Genomic DNA, 16,747 nt, shown 5'->3' on the forward strand with positions numbered 1-16,747 from the left:
TCAGCAAGGCTTCAGATCATCTAAGGACTTGTGGAGAGAACTTAGTTGTGCTTTATAGTAATCCATAATAGTCAACAGCAGAAATCTTGAGTAGCCCCCAGAGATACAATGATGACAACAAAATACTGCAGAAGTTAGCCAAGTCAGCTGTATAAAAGTTAATGGACTCCTGTATATCACCTTTTAGATCTTTTGTCTCTTGGATCCCGATAAACTTCCCCAGCAGCTGCTCCTGTAGATCCAGTGTATGAATTTATTCCTTATGCAAAAGAAAGAAGTAAGTTTAAGGACTGCAGCTACAACACAAAAGTTTTATACTGTATGTATTTCTTAAAAAAGGTGCAGTGCTTCTTTCAAGAAACAATCTCAAATGAGAATCATAAATTATCAGATGTCATCTAACCTCTAGAATATTTAATCCCAGTATTATAAAATTCTGACCATCTTAAAATGGCCTTATTTTTTTATTCCTAATTTTGAGTCAAAGCCCATTTTGTTTAGATTATCAGCTAAACCAAATCATGGTCTTTATCTTATTATGGCTTATTGTAAAACAGACACTAGAAGCTGTTCAAGCAGATCAGCACAAAGAGCAACACTCTTCATTATCCTGTGACAAACTCCACAGAAAATTAAGTTAGCTGTAGCTCCTCTCTTTCTGCAAAGATTAGTATATACCATCCTTGCAATTCAGCAGAATCGCTATTTTAGTCTGTTAATTCTGAGTACACAAATTGTATCACTCAAAAGACGGCCCCTTCCTCCCATCCCTGAATTTAAATTTCAAGTAACTCTTGCAGCACTGCACCTTTAAATTGATATAACACACAGGTTTTACACATTATATTAATTATTTGTAAAGGCCACAAGACAAAACCTTTTCTTTCCAATCAGAGTTTAATAATTTAATTTATATTTAAGACCATATTCTCTTAATAACTGTCAGGAAAAGAGTAAACAGAAATGTCAGCAACTACTCAGATTCGTCTTCAGACAGTTCTGGTCTCAATACCATACATGTTATGTCTTGTGAACCTTCTTTGGTACAAAAGGAGATGTTTGCTTCTTCCACTGGTACATCTAACTTTGCAGAAATATTCAGTAATTCTGAATGAGGCTAGAACACACAAGCCAATTTAGCTAATGTGTTGTAGGCTAAATTTTTTCCACCAAAAATTTGCAGCAAACCAAATCATACTTGGTATGCCAGGCATATCAAGATTTTTTCCTCTCAGTTGTGAGTCTTATATTCCTGTAAGTACTGCCTTCCCTACTTTGACAAGCTTATGGCTGGATCCACAAGCTGTGGTTCATAGTTTCATTTACATTAGGATAGTGGTTTTCATTTGGGTATTGACTTTTTCCTTGGTGAGCTGACAGACCCAATTGTCTTTAGAGATCCAGTGGAAGAAGGCACGAGAGCAAAATCTGCAGAAGCATGGTTTACTAGAGTTAACACTCAGAACAGGAAAGAGCTTTAAAGGACAGGAATGTAACAGAGTCAGCAAGATGGGAGATGGTCAAACTGCACAGTGAATTCTGCATTTTGTGCAAACGGCTTTGTACGTTACGCAGGCAGTCTTCATAGAAGCTTGAGCAATCAAGTGAAGTTAACCTGTTCTCATAGCTATTTTAAAAATTATGAAATAAGAGTATTCAGAATTAGTTGTATGGTTTATGAATTAGGCTATTAAAGGCGAAGCATCATACTACAATATTCCTTAATTGTCACCAAAACCCTAACCAAATCTTTGTAAATTGTCCTTTTGGTTGTTTTCCAAGAAAAACAAATGTGTACACATAATATCACTGAATGTTTCATTTTCCCCAAGATTCATTTTTTCAATTAAAATTAACAGAAAGCAGGATTAGAAATGCAATTATATACTAAATGTCATTCTCGGTTGTGGATAATGGGAGGCAGGGAGAGTGGTGGTGACAAGTAGTGACTGATGGCTCTAGGGCTGCTTAATTTATTACATGTACAGCCTTCAAAGTGCCAAATAGGGAAGGGAACCAAGGGCTTTTGCAAGCCTACGTGCTGTGATGGAAGGCACATTTTACTCTTTATTACAGTCAGTTTCAAATTAGAATTTCTAGAAAAAGAAAGAAATTTTTTCCTTTGAAAGAAAAAAATTCAGTACAGACATAGAGTACCCAAAGTTTCAAGTCAGAAGCCTGCCATTTCAGAATATTCTTAATTCTTTGTGGTATCTGGTGTTCAGAAGCTGAAGCCCTTCTGGTACAAAATTGGCTGTGGGTTTATCAGTGGCTTCATATTCATGGTGATTAGGTGTAATGGTAGTACACAGCAGGTAGCATCCAGAATGTCAACTTATACTCCAGTCTAATGAAAACACACTGAAAAAATAAAACCTTCCCTCACCTTCTTTTAAGATTCAGAACCTATTACAGAGCCAGACAGGAGTGACATATGGGCTTGTAGAAGAGAGGCATTTACCACAGAGACTACTACACCCTGAGATCTCACAGGCAACACCAGTGTAAATGACCAGGCTTCCGCTGCCTTTACAGGAAAATCACTGTGGATACTTCTTTTATGCAGCTTGGATGTTTGTGCTGACCACAAACAGTAGAATTACTCATCATCAACTGCACCAGTAGGACAGTAATTATAACTGAGCTAAACTGTCCCTTAAGCAATATTAAAAACTATGAAATACTGTGTAGAGCTTCTCTTCAGCACTGGAAGATAATTTACTCTGCAAAGGAAAGAAATTTTCCTTCCTGGAAAATGATGACTTGAGCCTCAACTGAAAAGGATGTGGACAAGCAGCTCAGTGGCCTTGTGTATATCCTAAATCAGATTCACATACTATTGCAGCTGGATTAGAAGTGCTTCTAATAGATGGAATCTATTTGAAGGCTCATATCCTCCCTATGCCCAGGGCACACTGCTGAATAAAGCAAGTGAGCAATTTTCCTAATTTATTAGGCAGCCAAAAAAGTGATGAGGGATATAGCGTATTATAGGATTCCATCTGCACCACTGAGACTTGAATCCAGCAATCAAGTTGACTGTTCAGCTAGAAGCCAGCACAAACACTTTTCTTTGGGATCTCAGGTGACTTGCTACCCTTTTCCTTTCAGAAGGATTAATTGATCACCTAGAATTGGCTGTCAGGCACTTGTTAACCTCTAACATAAGTAAAAAGAACAAACTAGAAGAATTTCATGACCACCACCTTCAAAAGAATATAGAAGAAAACAAACGTAGAAGTACCAGCAGATGCTGCTGTTTAAAGACAAAGTATTATATCAATAAAGTGCAATCTTACCCAAGTGAGACATACTCAAGGAGTCAAGTATACAAGATTTCTCCTATACAGCAGCAGTTTAAAAAAAATCCCAAAACTTTGGATTGAATTAGCTTTGAATTCATGAGTATAGTTCAACTAGTACTCTGCAGGTAGAATAGGATGCTGAAGTTACTGGCAGCTAGAGCCCTAACTGAAATTAAACTTCGTTATGGTTGGCTTGAAGTTATATAACAACAAGATGAGGAGTAAAAGAAACAGAGATGTAGAAGGAAAGGAGTAAAGCAAACAGTACTAAGATGAAATTTAGATTTTTGTCTCTCTGCAAGGAAACTGCACTGTACAAATCAGAACTTCAGGAATGGTGCCTAATACATGAAACTAATTGCAAGACCTGTATTTCTCTTGGTGGTTGTGTATTTAAGAACTACATCTACAAATGTAATTTTTAAAGCCATTTGCACACACTATTAAAAGAGAGAGAACCCTGGTACCAATAACAAAGCAAAAGAGAAGTTCTCTCCATGAACCCATTAGAAGAGGTTTCCTGTGTTCAAGAAAGGTGCATTTCCAGATGCCCTGAGTAAACAGTAGTCAGTCATACAAAACAAATCACTTAGAGATACAGAGTGAAAGCCAAAACCAACAGTACTTCGAATTGATTGAGTAGAAGTTAAAATCATTTCTGATTCATAAAGATGGAATTTTTGCTTTTGAAAGGTTTGGGTAAAGAGCAAGAAAATTTGAGAGATCAAAATAATTAAAAATTGAAGGATTCATATTAATATCAGAATTTAAGTTAGATCACCAGAGTGAAAACAGTGATTAAGGGAAGGGGAAATCACAAAATAAGTGATTCAATGTAGAGCACTGGAGTTGAAAATACGAGGATAGTTTTGTAGAGATGACTTATTTCATTGTTTCTACCTTTAGAGCTGCTGGCATGGATGAAACTTGGTTTGTTTGATGGGGGCGGGGGCTGGCTTTTTTTGACAGTAGTACTGTTGGCATTGACAGGAGATGACTGGAATGAGTTGGAAAGAAAGATGCCATCTGAAACGGGGCGAGGCTGGCGGGAGGGCTGCTGTGGCTTAAGGATGGCAGGAGGAAAGTCACCATAAGATTTTCTTGTGCTGGAGTACTTATCCTGACCTGCTAGATTGGAATCCTCCTCCTCATCATCATCATCATCATTGTATGCAACAAACTTGGCAGTATAAATCGTGTCAGGGGAGAGGACCTGTGTTTTGAGGTAAGAGGTGTTTCGCTGAGGTGGGGGAGGAGGAGCGTTAGATGAAGGGGTTGGGGATGGGAGTTCATATTCCCGTGGAAGTGGAGGTCTGTACAGACCAGGCTCGTCAGGTTCCAGCAATCTTCGTTCAGCTTCATCGTGCTGCCTGCGCCTTTCAGCCTCTAAGCGACTGTAATACTCCTCTTCCTGGCGCCTCTGAAAGCCCAGAGGAAACAGAAACACAGTGGTCAAACATTTCAATCCACGAGACTGAAGCTTTCCATCACTGAGCTACAAGCATCTTCTGTCAATCTTTTTTGTCTCCTTTTCTAGCAATAAGCAGAGCATCTATATGGACTCATACAAAGAATATTTACTACTAAGAGCAAATGATTTTCATGGGTGCACTTACATTCGGCCAGTGGTCAAACCATCACATTTGCAAAAAAACAGCAGCCGTCCAATAACACAGTGTAGTTGTCATTTACAGATTTACCACTGCCTGTGGTCACTAAGGCAACTGCCTGTGTAAATGAAGGGCATTCCAACATTTATTACTCAAGCTGTAACTAAAGTTAATAAAGTGCAGATTTACTAAAGCTGTAGAGAATCTGTGGGAGAGGAAAATAACTAAAATTAACTGTCATTTTAAAAAAGGAACTTTGTAAAATTTTGTTTCATGCTTATACAATGTAAATTAGTCAACAGAGCCCTGGAATAGAAGACTCCTAATAAAGTTTCTAGTATAACCACCAGGAAACCTATTTTCACACAAAAATCGATTACAAAGAACTTTTCCAAAACAGGCATCAAATGAATGCTGTTAAAAAGCATTTAAAACAGAAACTATGCTAATGATATTTATATAAGGTTACTGACCATTTAAAAGGTCATTAAATATCTTCTATGTATTCTTCCTCTTTAAAAGACTGTATTGTTTTTAAACTAAATAGCCTTTCATTCTGTTCAGCTCTTGTCTCAGACACATTGTGAACTAATGCAAGGGTTTATTCAGTAGTTTGATAACAAATGAGTTATATTTGGGAACTCTATGTACATTACAAAACCCTTTGGGTATAAACATAGTATAACTTCTGCTGGGAATAGATGACATTTGGAATAACCATAATTTCTTGTTTTAATCCACATGTTTAAAAAATCCACCTTATCTGCTTATCTGTCCAACACTAAGTCAGTTATCCTGAAAAAATAATAAATAGATCTGATCTTGTTCATCTACAGCAAAGATGTGAAACTCATCTCCTTGTACTACTCTCTAAAACCATTTTACTGATGGTACTGAGTTCTGAGTTGGTAGAAGTATCTCAGTCAATATCTGTCAGTGAAAACTCTTTTTAAGTGTGATCCAAATGTCATTTGGCTGCATCATTGTCAGAAGTTAAGAAAGCCATAGTTGTTTTCTCTTGGTTGCAATATTTTAAGCTCCCTACAGTATACTTTTAAATACTTTCCTCACTCCAGATACACCTTCCTCTCTTCTCTCTTATTACCACCTCTTCCACTCATCAACCCATACGGTTTATGGGAAACAATTTAACAAATCTTGAAAAATAAATGAACGTAATTAATATATCTGAGGTCTGGGGGCTTTTAAAATGTGTTTGCTCAATCTTCCAAGATGAACAACTTAAAAGACAGCCTTCTTTCTTCTTTCTGAAGTCAATGGTACTAACAGGCAAACAGAACAGAAGTAACTGCTTTCTCTAGGAACAATAAGGTCTTAAGCACGCTGAGTCAAATAAGTTGCTTTGTCTTCTAGTTTTATCAGTAAAGCGTCTCATATTCATGTATAATGTTTCAAAGGAACTTACAAACTCTGAATTTTTATAATTTGACTGCACACTTATCTGCTGAGATGATTTACTTGCTTTCTAGAGACCACTTCCCTCCCACAGCCGAAACACAAAAACCAATATGGAGTATTCATAACTATTCCACTGCATTTCATAGTTCTCTCTGTATCTATATTAAAAAATAATACAGAAATATCTAAGTGCTGTCCCTGGGACATAGGAAAACCCAGTAGCACTAACTGAGCCAGGCTAATAAAGAAAGTATGCAGTTTATGTTTGGATCTCAAGGGAAACGGGAAGTACCTGATTTCTTCCATAATTTTCAGAAAGGCTCTGAAGTTAAGAGCCTTGACACTGCTAAAAACCTTCAGGCACTAAGCCCACAGTACTATTTCTGCAATACCAGTCTACTCCAGCCAGCAATTGCCTGTTTAATTACTTTTTGGTTTGGATTAAACTAACTGAAGCCTTGGGCTATGACCCTTATCACCAGGGCTACTGTGTTTAAATCCTGCTGACCCAAGACTGAGCTGGTACTGGTCAGGCTGAAGAGGAAAGACCTGCAAGAACCCCTGTGGCACTCAGAAGACCACAACCTTTTCTTCAGCCTCTCTCCTGGTCCGCTCCTCCTCTTGTTGTCGGCGCTCTTCTTCCTGCCTGGCCCTGTCTTCTGCTTCTCGTTTCCTCATTTCTTCCAATTGTTGCTGCCGTCTGCGTTCTTCGTCCTGTAACTAACAGAGACACAATTTTAATTTAATGGGCGAGGTCGGTCAAAAAAAATGTAATCAAATACTGGCATCTAAAAGTAACTCCTACGGTAGAAAATGCTATGCTACAGATCCATCAATATCATTTCCAGCCATTATGAGTATGCTTTGTTACACTGACTTGCCTAAAATCCTTAAGGAAAAAAAAGAAAAAGCAAAACAGGCGCACAGGACTACATACATAAAAGCACAAAATACACAGGGAGACATTTTTTAGCAGTCATGTATGAACCTCCAGTGAAAGACTGAGGTGACTCATGTTCTAAAGAGCTTCAACAATCATAGGTACAGTAAAGTGAAATGAAATAGTTGGAACCAAGAGTCCACAGCTCCAGCAGTAAATTTTTTTTTCATTCTGGATTAGAATTTAAGCACTGGAAAATCATGACTCATTAGTCAGAGGGTCAATCCATTTAAAGTAACAGGCTCATTCAGCAAGTCTGCAAATAGTCTCAGGAGATAAATCAAGCCTCCCACTGTATTTGCAGCAGATATGTTTTGGAAAAAGCAGAGTGAAGGGAAGAACACTTTTGACTACTGGGATTAAACAGTTTACAAGAACAATTCATGTCCAACAGACAGTATTGGTTTATATATGCACATGATGCTGCACAGATAGGAAACTGAGCACAATCCAAACTTTGCATGATTCTTTAAAGTTACCAGCATATAAACCCTTGATGGACAAGAATATTCACTGGCACAATAATACAAGTAGAAATTAACTGGACTACATGCTATGTTATTTCTTACTATTGCATATGTTTTAAAGTAATTTTTTTTTTCCTCCACTCAATTATTTTTTTTTGTTTTTATCCTTATTAGTATAAATCAACAACTGATTTGATCTTGCTGTAAACTGCATGTAGCAGGGATACTTTTCTACTTCTGGATTTTATTTTACAATCCAATTTCACTTATAGAAGAAGACCCTTAAGACACAAAGTAGTGCAAGAGAGAAAGAGAAATTAAATCTTAATAGACTTTGTGAGGACAGCCTTCATGTAACTATTTTCCTCCCTAATTATTTAATAATAAAAATCTGAACAGTTTGGCTAATTTTCTTAAAATTATCTCCACCCACTGTTAATTTTTGAGCATGAAAGCTAAAGAACAAAATGAATTAATTTCATTTTGGCACTAGTATTTTAGAGGATGCTACCTCCAAGTAAATGCCCCTTATTTAGGGTTAAAACTTTGTCATTCCCAACTGAAAATGATAAAGTTAAAGATCAAGTTCAATTTGCAGTGTAGGGCAGGGAACAGAGTAGTTAACCAACTCCCTGCTTGGATTAAGACTTCTTGTCTTAGTTATTAGAAAGGCATTATTTTAGCAAAGGAGATAATATTACTGTCAAACTGAGAGACAGCTAGTAATTCACAAGAGTTTATACAAGAGAAGTAATTTCCTCTTAATAAAAAAAAAAAAGGAAGGAAAAAAGACAAGCAAAAACTGCATGGTGATAAAATACAGGAAAATTCCTCTCTCAACTACATTTAGAAAAACACATGGTAGTTGCTGTTCCCAGGTTATGGCATAGATGCCTTGCTGCTTGGCAGCAAATATTCCTATTCAAAAGCACTTAAACAAGAAAGAGTTTCCAACTAAATTAAAGAGAAAATAAGACTGGTTTATTTAATTGTCTTCTGACCATAACTAAAGAAAGAAGGGAAAAGTGACCAAGCTGCCCACCTGGGAATTGTTAACATCTGAATCATAAGAATTGTGAAGACAGCTGTATCCAGGTCAGAGGCTATTCTAAACATAATACCTATGGGAAAACGGCTAAAAATTATATGGAAGGCAGAAGTGAGAATACATCAACTATTAAGAGATGGCATTTAATTTCTTTATTATCCATAACTAGTTTCTACTTTGGAGCATTCCCAGACCAAGGCAGGGAGCAGTGGGATGATGAGGTATGCCAGAGCACTTGAAGGCATTTGTGTTCGTAATTCTGTGTGCATAACAGTACCCAGTTCTAACTTCACCCCAAATTTTCAAGATGCAAAGGAAATTCAGCTTTATGCATCCCACTTCTAGTGAGAGGGCTGTAAGATTCCCAGGTGGAGCATGTTGTCTGGATGCTTCATTATGCCAATCAGTTTTTCTCTTGCTAAAAAAATCACGTTTTCACTTGATTTACTGTATTTCTACATCTCCTCCAAAGCCACGTGTTTATATTTTAACAGGGAAGAACAGCTAATTTGTACAGCCACAGTGATGGAGAAGAGCACTCTCCCAGTTGCAACTGAGCAAAGCAGCTGAGCACAAAGCACCAATTCTTTTCCCCTGCTTTGACCCAGCTCTCCTGCAAAGCGCCAACCACGCGCTCAGTCACACAGCTTTGTCTCCCTATCGCCAACATACACTCACAGCACTACTACACCGAGGAGGGCAAAGAAGTCCACCTTTCCTCTGAGCTATTGCTCCTTGTAAAGGGGCCAGTGGGCTGATCCTACCAGCAATGTTAAGATGTTCACAGGACTGGCAGGCCATTCTGAAATCCAGGAAGTCTCAAATTTCAGACAACATTCATTTCTCCAAGCACTGCTTAGAACACTTTAAGAGATGTTCCAGGAGAACTTTAGATTTATACCTATCTATTTAATGGCAGCTAAAAAGCCGGGTCAGATCTCATAGCGGCCCAGGAAATTTAAAACACAAACACCATCTAAGCTGACAATTCTTGTATTAACTGTTCATCACCTTCCTTCAGCCTTGTAATTAGCTGAACAGGTATTAACAATGCTAACCACAGACATACAAAAAAAGCATTAAACTTAAGAAAGTGCTGTTGTTGTTTAGAAACAATGTAGCAATTACTTGGGTAGATGAAGTGGCATCGTTTAGATGATGCGTGTATGTCTCAAAAGTCACGTGAATGGGATAAAAATAATGAAATTATGAAAAAGCAGCATTTGCTGGGAGTAGTGTTCAACTATTTCAGAATTAGCTTGCTGCCTTTTTATAAAGGTAAATTTATGAACATCATAAATCATCGACTGATTCAGGCCATGCATGCATCTAGCCCAGTATTCTGCTGTCTCTGACCATGGCAAGAAGAGCGGCACATGAGCCTGGCCTTTTTGTCTAGCATTCAGCACACTACTAGAGATGTCAGCTGGTACAGCCTTGTGTAATCCTCTGAGTAGCTGTTTGCAGGCGCGATGTCTATGCATCTGTCTAATCCATTTTTCAAGCTGATGATACCATCTGCCTTCACCAAGGCTTGTCACTGAAAGATCCAGACATTCGCAGTCTGCTTGGAAAAGTATTTTATCTATCTAGCTGCAGCTCCAGGAATCAAGGTTTGAGCACAAAAAACATAGGCGTAGTAATAGGAAAATATTGATAAGATACTAAGTCTGAAAAATCCATGACTCCTGGCCTATTAATTCAGAAAAGTGAAATGCTTCACCTGTTCCACTGCTGTAAACTTCTTAACACTCATGTAATACACAAATACAAAACTGAACATCTTAGATTTTTTAAGTTACAAGTATGCATTTTAAAAAGTGATTTTCTTTTTCATAAGGCAGTACTGAATATCCAAATCTGTATTTTGAACCGACACATTTAGTTTTTTCAAGCAGCACAAATTAAATTTTACTAACAGGACTTGCAAGCATCACCTTTCTTTCAAACTGGTATGTACTAATTGTACAGAAATTGACTTTGAAGGGGATGTATTTCTGCTCTGGAAGACTCCTTTTTCATGTCCCCACATCCAATGAGTGCAATAAAATACAGAATTAGCTGGAGTCATAGCAATTACTGCTCCAGTTTGAAAGCCTGTCATGTTTTAGATTCAAGAGAACAGCATTAACCAATTGGAACTGAAATTATATTGTAACTTAATGATTGCATGCTTATGAAACCAACTTGGAAATACCAGTTCAGAAGTAATTTCTGAGTTTACAATCCATTTTTATGTTAATGCCAAAACCAAACACCTCTAACACCTGTGAACAACATGGTGTCACCATGTACTGAAAAAGTGTGCTGTATTACTAGGCTCTTAGTACAACTTCCCTTCAAACTGGAAAGGAAGTGTTCTTAGAGCTCCTCTAAAACCTGCATGGGTGGGAAAGGGTAAGGAAGCAACCTTACCTCACAGCCTGTTTATTGAAAGTTATTAGTAAGATTTTATAAACAAAATTGCACAAAAGGGCACATTATGTTAGACCACTGCTGCAACAAACAAATCAAGTCTGCAAGCAGAACACAACATCTATGAGGAAGGAAACACAGGGAAAGGAATCACCATATCTGAAAACATTCAAATGCATGCTTGCAGTTAACTTACTGCTTACTGTATCATAATGATCTTTGAACACCCAAAGATGCCAAATCATCATCCAAAGCACACAGGGTTGTTATTAATAATAATAATAAGGAATTGAAATGGAAAGAGATATTGAAGAGAAAGAAACAAACATACCAAATCTAGAACAGAGATTGCTGGCACAGCAGTCTGCTGCAGGTAGTAAGAAAGGGAAAAAAAAAAGAAAGATGTACAGTGTAAATAAAGATAGGTTAGATTTGTGCAATTTCAAAAGCATTTTCTTTTATTTGTTAAGTTGGCTGTTTTAGAATGAGGAATTGAATGGACATAAACGTGAAATACAGAAATGAAAACAAATAATCCAAAATTTTTATCAGTATTGATTCATGCAACACCTCAGTAATTCCACAGAGATGCTACTTAACTGCATCTCTAAAAGTGAAATGTAACCAAAATGCAAATGAACTCAGTTCAAGACAACTGTTATTTTTAAGTTTCAAAATGTTCTAAACAGCTGGAAGAACTTCACGCACAAACAGTGTTTTAAAGCCAGCACTTGCAGAGAAGACTAATATTGTTATGCAATACAACTGGCTTTTTATTTTTAATGACACATGGCTTTCTTAGTCTTGCCACAGTAAAATTTTTAAGGCATTGTTCGTTAAATGGCAGTTCTACATGAATTTTTTATGCCCACTGGTTACTGTCTATGTGCCACAAATTGCCTGTTAGCAATGCTGGACTTTAGGGCAACCTGTTTGCCAAATATATATTTAGCTTTTCCTTTCTTCAGTTTCCAAGTTTGAGGTATCTATTGTTTTACACAGTAATAAAGTTAGGTATAAGAAAAAAAAGGAAAGCAATGCAGACTGCAGCGAATATGAGAAGAGTAAGTTTAGGAAATGAAGCTGCCAAAACAATCCTGAACTCAAATCCTACTCAAGCCACTAGCTATTTCTAGATGTCAAAACAAGCATGTCCAAACATTTCTCAGGAATTAAACATTGCTTATCACAGAATTAAGTCAACTTTTCAAGACAAACACACAGAAGACACTGAACATATTACAGAGCTAGCTTTTAAGCCTGGAAAAGCACAGCTATTGGTATGTAACTTGGGAATCCATGCTGCTATTCAGAAAAGAACAGATTTTCCTATAGAAACTTTTTCTCAATAACAGTAGATATAGCAGAGTCTTGGGAGACAATAGCCAGCAGCAAGAGTGGTTAAAAATTTCACCATACTATTCAGCTGTATTATCTTCTTACATATATTATGAGTTTTCACAGAAGTGGAGCTAAGATAAGCAAACCTCAGATGCTGATTAAACTGGACACCATTGAAAATCCAGGCCTGTGAGAGTTGGAGCTCTAGACAGGATGTATTAGCTATTACACCACCCAAAACCACATGGCTCAATAAATGCTCCCTCCACTGCTGAGGTCAGCACTGAGAGGTGGTATAAATGTAGAAGTAACAGCTGGATCAGACCAGCAAGTTGGAGTGTCTGTTCAGCTCACTATTCCCTGGAAACAGTATGCATTCAGTGTTTGTGTTCATGTCCCAAGATTATAAACAAAAACTTTTAGAGGTAAATACACTGGGGAGGGGAGGGAGAAATCACACTATTTTTATCCCTGATTCTCCTACAAACTTTCAATTTCAAATGTTTTTGCTTACTTTTCTGCAAGCAAACTTCTCTGTATTTTACCTTGTAACCGTACTCTAGGTACATGGCAAAAACCCTTTATCTGAAAGGAACTTTTCTCTCCCCAATACCAGAAAAGTAAATTCAATTGCAAAATTGAATTCTATAAAAGGTATCTTTGATACTTTTGTAATAGATTTCTTAACTAATGAAACCACTCTAAGTTATTAATTTTAAAATTCAAGCCATTTAAGAAAGTGTCATCCTCCTTTACCCTCTAGGAACATAGAAATACTCAAAGCAAGAAAACCCACCAAGCTATAAATTTACAGTATTTTTTTCTAGAAAGGACTTTACCCTTGCTCTTCTTTCTGCCTCCAGTCGCTGCATGATAAGCATAGTATCCACCTCATCATCCTCCTCTTCATCGTCATCTTCGTCCTTTTGCTTTGATTCTTGCAGTCGCTTTTGGAACTGCCACTCAAGCATGAGTTTGCGGAGGCGGTCGTTTTCTTCTGCTGTACGATCAGGTTTGTTCTGAAGATCCTGAATCTCTTTACTCAGCATGTCCACAATGTGCATCTGTTGCTGCTTCTCCAGTTTCTCCTTCGCATCCCGTTTCCACGGATCTGGAGAGAGGCTATCACCAGAGGACAGTTCTTCCTTGCTGATAGTAATGTACTGCAGGTCCCTTCGCTCAATAGTCCGTGGCTGCTGTTGGGGCTGCAGCTCTCGAATAACTGTTTCTTGAGACCTCTGCAAAGTTGAGGGTTTTTCTGATTTCACTTGTTGAAGGGAGACGGGAGGAACCACAGACTGAGCAGGAATTAGCGGCTGAGAACGCATTTGACCCAGTTTTCTCTCCTGCTCACGACGTTTCCTTTCTCGTTCTTCTTCCAAACGTGCCTTTTCCTTTTCATACCACCTCTGATGCTCTTCTCTTTTTTTACGCTCAGCAGCAGCTACCTGGGAGGACGCTTGTGCTCCTATCTGATTTGGAGGAGGAGGGGGAGGCAGAGGCAAATCCATTTGTAGTTCATCAAATTCGGCAGCATAATGCACTGGAGGAGGTGGGGGTGGAGGGGGAAGATCTGTTCTGATGGGCTGGGAAATGGCCACTGGAGTGGGCTGGCTAGTGGCTGGAGTTTTCCAACGGCCAGGTCCACTTTTAGTTAAACAAGAACCAGGCGACACTGGTTTGGAAGAATGGTTCAGGTGTTCCTGGCTAGATGTGCTAGAATCCACAGATGAATTCATCCACTGATCGCTGTCCGACTTCCGATCAATATATTCCACATCCTTCCGTATAACAACTTCCAAACGATTCCTCTCTGGCTGGAAAACTTTGTCTCTGAGCTCTTCCTGGGAACGAGCTACACGCTGAAAAATATTAAACAAGGCATATGTATCACAGTACATCCACATTAAAACATATTTGAAAATGGCTAACAAAACACATTCTTATTACTGAAGGTAATTACTTTTAACAAACTTCAGCATTTCCATGCCCAGAAGGTTTCCCAAAACCAACAATAAAATATTCTTCTCAGTCTTCTTAACTCATTCAAGTGATGGAAGACTTAGCAAGCTCTTGGGAACTGCCTGGTAACTGGACTGGGAGGAAGGATGAATGCAAGATGGAGTTTAAGCTGAAAACCTCCCCAGCTTGCACAGTTTCTCAGGACTATCCCTGACAACCCCTCCCCCCCACATGTGAGTACGAGAGTCCTGGCACTCTGAGCAGTGACTCAGTCATACCAGCTCTGCCATTCAGGCTTCAACTGGCTTCACTGAACATCTTTCCTATTGGGAAAGCAAACAGAAAGGCTGCAGACAGAGAGAGAGATAGAGAGAAGAGTGCTTCTGCCCATCCTCCTCCATTAACAGGCAAGATGCCCTGCAGGAAGCTCCCATTAATAACACAATTCAGGGTACAGAATCCAGGCAGGCAGTCTAATTCTACCTGCTCCTGGAACATGAGTATACTGGTCTGAGGTCTTTCTCACTTTAGTGCATCAAACACCAAGTCTTTTCCTATAGAACCTCTGGGTCCCATTGCACTAAACAATCATCTGAAAAGTAACACTGGACCATAAACCAGGATTATTAAATCTGTTAATTATTTTCTTGAAGCAAATATTCATACTTCGAATGTCAGGAACTGCTAAGCAGTGAACACATAATGCACCAATTATCAACAACTGAGAGAATACTAACAAAGCAAACTCCTTTTATTTTCTTCCATCAATGACCTTAACTATGACCTCTAAAGAATGCCCTCTTTGAAAGGAACAAGTGTATTTTTTATGCTCTATTAGTCCAACAGAGCTGAACACACAGTTATTTGTGTTAGATTTGCTGTAAAGATGCACCTAGCCAAAGTTTGCTAATGCCTTCAGAACACAAAACAGGCATCTAGCAGTTTTTTTTACAAGCCCAGTTCTCTCTGCAAAGATTAAAGTGTACTTTTTTATTTTTGTATAAATTTTTCTTCTGTTTTCTCCTAATTTTCAATTTAAAGAACTACTGTCTCACATGGAAAAACTATGAACGCTTTGAGTGCTTGTAAAGTGTCAAAGCTTCTATTTTGCTTTAGCAAAATCCTTTTCTGCCCTGCCTTCAGCCCTAAGGCTATAGCTCAAATTCAGTGTCTGTCAACAACTTTAACAGATGGGCTTCACCTTTACCAGTTTTAACCACCTCATCTAAGCCACTCACTTAAGCTTGTTTTAAATAAGGGAGAGATGCATGTCCAGGCAGCAAATATCATAGAATCCAGTTAAGACAAATGGGTAGGAACCATTCTCTGAAGACACCCGCCTCCCCTTCTCCCATCACTGACAGAGAGCACATAGATGTTAAAACTATGCAGATAAGATTAAGTGAGATGAAATCACAAAATGTGGAAGAGTTAAGCATGGAAATTCAGTGAAATAGTTCCACATCTATTTGCCACAGCTGTTCAACTTGCAGCACTCCCTTCCAAATTACCTACTTTGAGCAAAACATCTATTTTTTTTAACAGCACAAATAATGAGAATTTTATCTCTATAATACTAAAAAAACACTAAAAAAAAGTAACTTTTTACTAAATCCATTTGCCCATACATGTGTGAGCAACCAATAAACAATTATTTCTTTGTTTACTTACACAGAATCTCAAGATAATTTACATGATACTTTTCCAAAAGTAAAAGACAAGCCTGGTGTAAGGTTCTGCTCGTATTACTAATTAAGAAATAGCAAAAAAAAACCAACAAAACAAACAAACAAACAAAAAACCTCTTATATTTTTTAATCTGGCGGATTAGAGAAAGAAGATCATCCAGTAACTAGATTTAGTAGATCTAGGTTTAATTTCCTGTATGGATTTGAGTGAAGGTCTCACTAACAGGAGCAGAACAACACTGTGTTTGAATTTCTAAAAGTACAACGGGTGTAAATTCATTCCATGTCAAGATGCATCTAGACTTTGATAACAGATACAATTTGAAATGATACATTTCTGTTTTTAACTAGGAACAGAGAATGTGTTTCAGAGAATACCTTGGATAGGTCTCAAAGTACTGTTTTATTTCAATTTTAATACTTTATCACTTAAATAACACCCTTCAGGCAAATATTTTTCTACATAAACCTTCTTGGAAAAATGAAGGTTTAGTTTGCTTTTCAGAAATCCACAAAACATTTTAGAAGATGAACCCTACTACCACTTACACC

General features: G+C 37.9%; 1 protein-coding gene across 18 annotated transcripts in view; it reads right to left on the reverse strand.

The window, feature by feature from the left end:
• AFDN (afadin, adherens junction formation factor) overlaps window positions 1-16,747 on the reverse strand; it is a 118,253-nt gene that overhangs the window by 2,743 nt on the left and 98,763 nt on the right. For 6 of the 18 annotated variants that reach the window (XM_058833911.1, XM_058833905.1, XM_058833902.1 and 3 more), the window contains 4 exons: window positions 13,385-14,407; window positions 6,920-7,054; window positions 4,431-4,725; window positions 181-259 (listed from right to left, as the gene is read on the reverse strand). In XM_058833911.1, coding sequence (XP_058689894.1) covers window positions 181-259; window positions 4,431-4,725; window positions 6,920-7,054; window positions 13,385-14,407 — 1,532 coding nt within the window. Of the gene's footprint in view, window positions 1-180; window positions 260-4,205; window positions 4,726-6,919; window positions 7,055-11,535; window positions 11,572-13,384; window positions 14,408-16,747 lie in introns of all 18 variants that reach the window. The other 12 variants (XM_058833899.1, XM_058833900.1, XM_058833898.1 and 9 more) reach the window with 5 other exon arrangements.

This window comes from Poecile atricapillus, chromosome 3 (assembly GCF_030490865.1).
Source record: "Poecile atricapillus isolate bPoeAtr1 chromosome 3, bPoeAtr1.hap1, whole genome shotgun sequence".
NCBI classification, from domain to species: Eukaryota; Metazoa; Chordata; class Aves; order Passeriformes; family Paridae; genus Poecile; species Poecile atricapillus.